The sequence below is a fragment of the Populus euphratica genome, unplaced genomic scaffold (assembly GCF_000495115.2).
Source record: "Populus euphratica unplaced genomic scaffold, PopEup_1.0 scaffold683.1, whole genome shotgun sequence".
NCBI lineage: Eukaryota > Viridiplantae > Streptophyta > Magnoliopsida > Malpighiales > Salicaceae > Populus > Populus euphratica.
The window spans coordinates 9-10,014 of NW_011500555.1; the positions used below are offsets into that span (position 1 = coordinate 9).

The window sequence follows — 10,006 nt, forward strand, 5'->3', positions numbered from 1 at the left end:
TGGGTTAGCGGTTCACCAAGTTAACCATTTGATCAAGCCATTTTCAATAGCATTTTTATTATTATATGTCTGAGGATGATGTTCCATTGTCTAACTATGCCTTTAACTTTGGATTTTTGAGTCACACTACTTAATAACACCCACCACACATTTAATTCCTCTGTTAGGTTATATAACTAGAGATCTCAATGCTAAGTCTTTGAATTTGCTATCTTTCTAACCAAATAAATAAATACAAACATTCTCACTTTAATAATTAAACACCCAAACTTTAATTACATGTGTTTCAACACAAGTAATATGTCTATCTTTTTTTTTTTGTAAAGAAAAAGTGTAGTGGTAGTATCACAAAAGTTAAAGTGGATTTTAGAATTTACTTAAAGGAAGAAATTCTTGTGTTTTGCCTCTTTTATAGTGATCCATGATAATAGCTGTACTAAACTTAAAATATAAGTTATATATAAAAAAAATTCAATTGAAGGCAAGAAAAACCCCAAGTAATCCTTTATAAAGTACACCCTTAAAGGAACCATCTCTGTTTTTTCCAAGAAAAGCACCCTGGGACAAGTTCTTGTTCTACCCCTATATCGCTTAGTAATCTAAGACCTTATAATATGTTAAGCAATGATATATGTAGGAATTATAGTTAGGTGCAAATATTCTCGCTCAATTAAAAACTATGTTCTTATACTCTAAAAGTTGTATGATTATTCTTTTGTATCTTTTTCTACTTTACCTCTTGATGAGTTATGAGCACTAGACTCTAGTATTCAAGTATTTTTACGTCATTGTCTATTTATTTTATTTTTATTGTCCCCATCATTTGAGTCCTACAGTTGTTACCCTTAGCTTTAAAGATGCTATGAAATTAGTCTCTTCCTTAAAACTCAATATTACAAGTATTATTAAACACGACATTACTTCTCAAAAAATATTTACTTGATATAATAGCATTTTTAAGAAAGTAAATATTTTCTTTAGTTAGTTGTTTTTATATTTCAATTTTCCTATTTTGTATTATTATGTTTTTCTAGTTTTGTTCTATTTAAATGGAAAAAATTATTTAATTTATTTTTTTATTCAATATTAATAAGGTTTTCTAGCTTTTTTCTAATTAAAGGGTTATAATAGCCTTTTGACAACTAGAGACATGAATGAATAACAATTAAGTGTTTTGAATGTCTTTGAGTCTCTTCATAGTTATGGTGTTCATGGTCTTAAGGGTTTTAACGTGTAACAAACCTCGTTATTCTTTGCTCTTATTTATGTTAATTGATATCAGAGTCCAATAATTCTTGGAAGTTTTGGTTGTAGGTAATATAAAACGTGTATTATAGCTCAATAATTATTGATGGTTAGTTGTTGTATGCTATTGAATAACCATAGTTGAAAGAGATCACAAAACTGAACATGCTAATGTCAAAGGGGATAAGGAGATTCCCCCTCAAGAAAAAAAAATCCTAAAATTAGTGTTGTTTTCATCTATGTCAGTTGTTGTTATTGAAAGTCCTAATGGTGGGATCTATAATGTTAGAGAATAATATAAATTATATCTTAGGACCTCACCTAACAGCTTAAGTACAAGATAATGTGGACCTATGTAAGTTTCAATCTTAAAGGCCTTTCACTTGAGAGAGTATGTTAGAAAATAATATAAATTATATATTAGGACTTCACCTAATAGTTTAAGCTATTAGGTTGAGATAATTTTTTGAATGGTATCAGAGTTTTAATAATCAAACAGTTACGAGTTTGAATCTCTTACCCATCATTACATGCATATTTATCTAATTATCAAGACTTTGATACCATGTCAAATAATCATCTCAATATAATAACTTAAGTTGTTAGGTAAAGTCCCAAGATATAATTTATATTATTTTATAACACAATATTAGGTGACCCGCATAAAGTTATTGTGTTAAGGATACATAATGGGGTGGCTTGTACAAAATTATGGTGTTGGAGACCCACAATGAGATGACACGTATAAAGATGGTAGAAAATCCACGATGGGATGGACCACACATAAAATGATATTTGTGATGGACGATAATTTCTAACTTATATCTAAATTCAAGGACGAGTTCCTTTTAATCTAGAGAGACTAATGCGTACCTTTTTATTTTAGGAAAACATATATTTTTCTTAGTTAATTTTTTATTTTCATATTCTCTATTATTATGTTTTTTTTCTAGTTTTTTTAAGGGAATAATTTTTTTAGTTTATTTCTTTTTATTAAATATTACTAGTATTTTCTATCAGAGTAGCTTTTGACAAGTGCAATCTTAATCTTTAAGGTTTCAAATTGTATATATTTCCATTGTCTTTAGTCCCATCTAGCTAGGATAATACCCAAACACAATAAAACTCCACTCTGCACTCGTATCAACTTCCTTTGTCAGGGAACAAAATAATTATACACATAAGTCGTAACCAGTAGATATGTATCCCCGGGCTGAGAGAGAGCCTACATGCTATGAAATAATGACTCATATATCTAGGAACTAACATTTTCCTCTATAAACAAACTTCATATGCTTCACAAAAGCATCTTTAGAATTAGCTTCTTGTTTTCCCACTCTTTGTTTGTTTTTGCTTTTGCTGTTGTTTTCTTCTTCTTTTCTTTTTTAGGTTGGGGGAGGGGGGTGATGTTGTGGGGGGTTTTAATTTAGAACCACCAATACAGAACATGTGATACAAACCAGGAAACAATCTTAGTTTAAGATAGTTAACAAATTTGGATAACGAAGTTAATAATAACATGACGTAATTTGAGCAGCTAAATTTGCTTGTTGATTATGATATTCCATGATCCATGCTTACCGGATTTGCATATGAAGAGCATTGCCAGAGAGCAAGTTTGCTAGCCCAGCAGAAGATGGAGTTGCTTCGTTCGTTGTTTAACTTCATTAAGTGTCCAGCCTGCTTGCTACATACATGAATGTTCTTCTATCGGTGCTTATGATTTTCTTTTCAGCTGTAATTTGTGATTATTTCTTTTGGGATTAATTGTTCTTTCCATTTCAAATACAAAATAAATAAAAAAAGAAAGATAGTTCTAAGAGATTATCATATAGCATGGCATGTTTAATTGTGATTTTTGCAGCTATCCTGATTCCCTTGAAATTGAGGAAAGGGAAAACCAGGTGATGCCCTGCATAGACATTCCACTTTTCGATAGCGCAACGAAAACAGTGATTGCTTGTTCTATGTAACCCGAAAGGAAATCTGACAAATAGTTTAGATAATGGGTCTACATTTTACCATGTCTCCACTTTCGATTTGATCTTAACTGGAGGCAGAGAGAAGGTTTAGCTTTCTTGCGAATATAGATCAATCTCACCAAGAGACTATGGTTTAGCTTTCTTGCGAGTATAGATCAATCTCACCTAGAGACTATGGATCAGTAAAATAGTGCTCAAGTGCCTTAGGATCTTGCACATATCTTCTATGATACAATTAACTGGCAAGACTGATCGCTTCATCTTCCTCATGCCTCCATGTTTTGACGAGTTGAATAGCATGCATCTGGACTTCACCTTTCACTTTCAATTCTCAGAATAGTTATGTACTGCTCATTTTTGCACCAGAAATCCAATATAAAGTCCCCACTACAGATCAAAATAATCGCTTGCATTTTGTGACGAATTCCCACTTTCCTTGTTGGTACGTGTCACACGCCACAATTTCAAGACCCCGTCGAGACTTCCGGTGCAAATCGTGCAACCATCTTCATTATCATCCTCTGATCGCCCCAAAAATGCAGTAACACACCTAATAGGTCCTCTATGCCCCACTAAAACTGCTAGGCATGTGTGTTGTCCATCTGAATCTCTCCCCCAAACCCTACTAGTTGAATCAGCCGAGCCACTAATCACATATTTTGACACGTTGGCCATGCACATTATTGCATGTGTGTGACCCTGGAGGGCACCACCGTATTGTAATTGACCTGGGAACCATCCCTTAAGCCAATAATGAATGTAACCATCAGTGCACCCACCATACAACACCCCGTTATCTGAGGTTAGGGTTAGGGTTCTTACAGGTGAGTGCTTGGAAGGGAGGGTTACAGTGAGCGAATGGGGCCATTCCCCACTACAGAAGTTGCGCCGCCAAACTCTAATTGAGGCATCATCGGAGGCGGTGTAAAGTATACCATCATCGGCCACAACAATGGCATTGACGGGCTCTAAATGCGCATGGATGGTCTCAATGCATTTGAGGTCTGATATTCTCCATACCTTCACTGTCCTATCAAGGGAAGCTGAATATATGATGTCATCAGAAAGGTTGATTGCTAATGATGTTATTGGCCCCACATGCTTCATCTGTTACATTAATATCAACAAAAATCAATTAACGGAACATTCGTGAATTTGTTTTAAATAATCAACAGCATTCCATTGACCAACCTTGTAACTAGAATATTTTCAAGCTAGTATTACTTATCATCATATTAATCCTCAGATTAAAGTACTGGTTATTGTTTCTTAAAACTACTATAGACAGTATTTATGACAAAGAATTTCTCTTATTCAAGCACAATGTGGAACTTAGGGCATGAAAACTACCCCAAATTAAGGACCAAAGTAAATGATCGTTCTAAATGGAAAACATTTTACTCAAAAGAGATAAGGAAGACGAAATTTCGAAACTATGTTATTTCATTAATTATCATCTAAATAAAAAATAAAAACTCGAAATCTTGTAGCAAAAACCTGTGGAAATCATTTTATACACTCTAAATTCATTATTCATTGCCAGTGCAATGACTTATGTGTCATTTGAAGAAACAGAGGCCTAAAGGTAGTTTTGTATAGTTTTTTTTTTTTTTGCATGACACATAGTTATTAATGATTTGACTGGATATATGTGATATTTTTATTTACTAGTAATAGTGAAACGAATTAATTACTTTTTCACATAAAGTTTTTTAAATTGTTGGTTAAAGGTTTTTAAGTTTTTTTTTTATTTTAAAAATATAGTAAAATAAATAAACAAGACATGTGTTCAAGAACTTTTTGATCTTTTAACTTCGATTTCTTCATAAATTCTAGAAACATAGAGGGTAATTTGACCTTTTTAAATTAAATAATTAACATTAAAATTTTAAAAATTGTTAATACGTGAGAGGTGGTCATACCCTTTCTACGCGGTATATATATTGTCTCCTGATGAACCAACATGCTTTTCTACCATGTTATTGAAAACACCTTCATATTTTCTTCTTTCTGGTGTGATGTGTATCGATGAAAGTAAGGTAATTTGTTAGTGGTGAGGTTTTTTTTTTCTTTTGTTTTCCCTTAAAAAATAGTTTATTTCTCTTTAATTTTGATATTTTAATTTCAGTCCTTATTCTTTTGATGTATATTTTTTTGTTTTTGGTCCTTTTATAAAGTTTTATTTGTTTTTTATTAAATGCTTCAATTCATATTTGTCATATATTTTTTTTTCAATTCCGTTCTTATTCTTTTGATTTCAAATATTTTTTCCTTAGCTCTTTTATAAAAAAAAAATTATTGGTTTTTAATTTAATTCTTCAATTAAAGTTTATGGTCTTTTTTTTTTCAATTTGATCCTTGTTCTTTTGATTTTTTTTTTTGTTGAAGTTATTCTTCATTTCAATTTAACACTCCAATAAAAAGTTTTGGGTTACCCTCTGATTTATTTTTTATTTTTATTTTCAATCTTATTTTTTTAATTGTCATTTTTTTATTATCTTAGATCCTTCTTTTATATAATTAATTTTTGTTTTTTATTTTATCTTTTTGCATTTGATTTGCTTGTGATTGAGTTTCATGGGATTTCTCCATGTATGGTGCTTCCGGTCTAATAACATGGCTTATATGTTTGAAAAATTAACATGGGTTGACATCTTTTTTTTGGATTTTTTTTCTCTTTTGATTTCATTATTGAACAATTTTTTTGAAAAAAAAGAGAATGATTTTATGGTTTTATTCACTTTCTTTTCTATTAAGTTATTTTGATTTTATGACATGGGTCATGAGTTTTATGGATTAACTTGGATTGACTCGTTTTTTATTATCCAAGTTACATGTTTATCACACTATTTTCAGATTGATTCAAGCTATTTTTTTATAATTTTATGCATACAAAGTTTTTTTTTCAAGATATCTTGATCTTTTTTAAAAAAAAAATTATTATTTTTTTACTATCATTGCCCATTTTATATTGTCTAAAAAAAAATCAACTTATTAAACCCAATCAGGGCTATAACCTGAATCATTTATTTCTTTATTTATTGTAAACATGTTTGTGGCACCTAGACTATCAATGCCTTTTTTTAATTTTTTTTAATTCTAAATTTGGTTTTTATTTTAATTGATACTTTTTTTAATGTATTTTTTAATTATTTTTTTAGTTTATGTTTCAATTAATATCCCTTCTCTATAATTTTTTAACATTTTGTTTATTTAGCTTTTTGTTGAATGGAGGCTTTTATTAAATTATTTTGCATGTATTTAATTTTTTAGATATTCTTCTTATACATCTATAACTTTGTTTATGTTTTATATAGATGAAATTTATTATTAAAAATAAAAAATAGTTAATTTTAGATAATATTTGTAATATATGCAACCTTGTATAATATATTTTTTATTTCATTTAATCAATTTCATGTATGTATCTATATTTATTATCAATTGATTGAATAAATAATTAATTTTAATAAAAAAATTAATAAATACAGCTGAGTAATTGTTTCATGTTATGAGATTAAATATTTTTATATGACTCTTTTATTTATTTATGTACAAATGTACAAAAATAGTTATTAATTTATTTAATTAAATGCTTGCATTAATTTTTTGATTTACACTTAGAATTTTTTTATGTAAAAAACCTTATCAAAAAAGCTTTTATATCTATTTTTTTCTTAATGAAAATTTAGAAAATAACTCATGGACAGTGCAGGTCAAATATCAATTCATTTCTACGTTTTGTGTTACTAGTAATGTTTCTTTAAGAATAATTATAAACAAATAAGATTGATATAATACACACACACACTCGATGGGACACATATTAGCTATAATATAAATTGTGAGGTGTTTTTCCCGTTGCTATCTTTACTGTCTCTCATCTCACATTTCATTGTGAATGGTAACAGTGAGATTTTAAAAAATATATATATAGTTGAACTTTTATTTTATACAATTTTAGCTATTTTAAGTATAAATGAATTTAAATGAAAAAGAAGAGTAATATGAGTAGCGACTCTGTAATGTATTTGAAAATTTTATTTTAGTCCCTAACCTTTTAAGTTATTAGGCAGCTAGTCCTTGTAATTATTAAAATTTGCACCTTGATACCATGCTTTATTTCTCTTTTATTTCTGTTATTTTTCAATAAAAAAAAAAAGAGGTCATTAGATTCCGATTTAAAGAGAAATATTGTCATTGACAACAATTCCAACTTTTAAAATAGTTGATTTTTCTATCAAATTATTTGATATGGTAAGAAGAATTAAGGTTAAGTTTTTTTTTTATCTTGAAAACACCTAATAAAACATATTTAAACTTTGAAAGAGTTTAGATTTTAGGTTGATTATGGGTTTTTGGGTCATAAATTTGTTAAACAAGGTTCCAACTGTGTTTCTTAGATCTTTGGAGTCAATAATAAGTTGAAAATACAAGAGTATTATATGGCTAGATTTTGAATAGACAACACATCTGCTTGTTTTTTTTTTTAAAAAAAAAATACCTGCATGCAAGCGCTTTCTTTGTGGGCGATACATCGTTCACTCCCATTAACTTAAAAAAAAAAATTACCTGCATGCAAGCGCTTTCTTTGTGGGCTAGGTACTAGGTTTGACTTACTAGACCCACAACACTTGGTCTTATTTTTTTTTTAAATTACTACTTTTAATATTTTTCTATTTATATTTTAATTAATACTTTTTTTATTTTCTTTTGCTTATTTAGCCTTTTTGAGATGATGATTTTTTTATTATATTGAGTGTATTTAGTTTTTTATGAGATTTATCTATTATCTTTTTATATTTTATATAATATTTTTATTTTATTCAATAAATTTTATATGTGTTTATTTTTGTTATAAATTAATTTTTATAAATAAATTCATTAAATGCAATCGAGTAAGTGATCCGTATTATGATATTAAATATATTGATATACATCTATATCTCAATTTTTTCAATTTTTTTTGTTATTGTTAATAATTTTTTTATTTATATAAATAATTATTAGTTTATTTGATTAAATGCTTACCTGAGTTTTTTAATTTATACTTTGATATATTAAGGATTTTTCAAAAAAAAAAAACTAAAATATAACACGAGTACTTATATAAAGGGCAGTATAACTACTTCAAATATCAGCCAATAATCATTACGTACCCTTTGAAAACATAAATGCAGAGGATGGGGTATGCAGCAGGAAGAAGGTGAGGACATTAATTAAGATCAATTCTTAGCACAATATTTCATAGTTTGTGCTTGCAGTTTTGGAGTCTACGTATTAGTTGCCCAACCACCACCACCGGTGGTCCGAATTTTAATCTTCTGGATGTTCCCAATACAGAATTAAAACATAGTTTAATCCACACATTTTCTAAACAAGGACAGCTAGAAGTCCTTGGTATAAATAAAACAAATAAATCATATAACTATTTAAGGTCTGGCGTGACAAAATAATTACTACTGTACTGTCCCTGGACTCTTACCTCCATCACCTCTTTCACATAATAAGCACAAATACATTAATTGTAATTAACTTCTGATTTTTCTGGTCGGTGATGAAATTACACCTTAGCATTATATTCAGTTCACACAGACCATGCAGCATAAGAAACAATAAATGAAATCATAAATATGTACCAAAAGGATTAAAAATTACCATCTTATCTTTCCGGTAAATAAGGCTTCGGACATATCCGCCGGAGCTAGGAATCGTTGCCAACCGGATGTGTTTGAAAGCTCCATCCCATGTTCTCCTCCAAATTCGAATCTTGCCATCGGCATAGGCAGCATAAACCCTATCATGTGAAACTTGTAATGCAACAACCATGCGGGCCTTTGTCTTAAGTTGACCACACTCACTGAACTCAGGTAGTTTCCATAGCCGAATGATATTGGTTGAAGAACCAGAATAGATAAGGCTATTTGACATTGCCATGGATAATATCTGGCCATCTCTTTTGAGGACTGAAGATAGGCACCTATAAGCATAATTAGTGCTTTCAGAGGTGGTGACAAGGTTATCAACAGGAGTGCAAGAGCCTTGACGAGGAGGAGAGGAGAATATTGGAGAGGTGTGGATGTTTGAATTAGTGCTTAGGCGAGGTGATGGGCTACAAGGAAAATGTGAGAATGAGGGTGCTTCTCCTATGGAGATGCTTCTCAGGAGCTTGTGGGCTGCGGTTTCTCTTATTGCAAACGATGGGTTCGGAGGTGAGTTCGGAGAGTCTAATGAGGCCATGATTTGTCCGTAGTTTTTGTCTCTCAAGGCAAATGCGAGTGCAGATATTGTGAGAAAGGATTCGTTCATGGCATTGTCATATGGTTTCATGAATTAATTACTTTCGGTAGGAAAAGGTATTTAATGCAACATCAGCTGGGTCTTGAAGAATAATTCCCCAGATATGGAACCCTAAAACATTTAAAGGCTTTTTCCCTAGAAAATATTACTACGATTTTAACATGTAAGAATCACTCTCTTTTTTACAGTGCAAGATTGTTTTTGTAATTTGCTCATTAATCTCTCATTTAATCTAATTTTAGAAATGTTCAAGTTTAACTTGTGTTCTCCACAGGCGCAAGTTAGGTACGAAAGCTCGTTGTTTGTTTACATACCAGTTAATTGTTTAAACTTTTTACTTATTTATTTGTAAATACCGGAAATAAACAATGGACAGGTGTTATTATTTTAAAAAGAATAGTCCAGTTAATAGCTGACACCTAGAATGGGAGTGCGATGGCGATTCTTATAGCTTGATGGATTAACAGTAATTTTCTAAA

The 10,006-nt window shown here is 30.0% G+C and overlaps 1 protein-coding gene across 2 annotated transcripts; it reads right to left on the minus strand.

The window, feature by feature from the left end:
• Window positions 1-3,115: 3,115 nt before the first annotated feature.
• Window positions 3,116-9,601, minus strand: LOC105115365 (F-box/WD repeat-containing protein pof1-like). 2 transcript variants are annotated; one of them, XM_011012222.1, is made up of 3 exons: window positions 8,886-9,601; window positions 4,050-4,334; window positions 3,116-3,968 (listed from the first exon to the last, which is right to left on the minus strand). In XM_011012222.1, exons 1-3 carry the CDS (start codon window positions 9,555-9,557, stop codon window positions 3,615-3,617), a joined length of 1,311 nt encoding a protein of 436 aa, XP_011010524.1. In that variant the 5' UTR covers window positions 9,558-9,601; the 3' UTR covers window positions 3,116-3,614. The 2 variants fall into 2 exon arrangements, with proteins under 2 accessions (XP_011010524.1, XP_011010523.1); XM_011012221.1 differs by having other exon boundaries at window positions 3,116-4,334.
• Window positions 9,602-10,006: the final 405 nt, after the last annotated feature.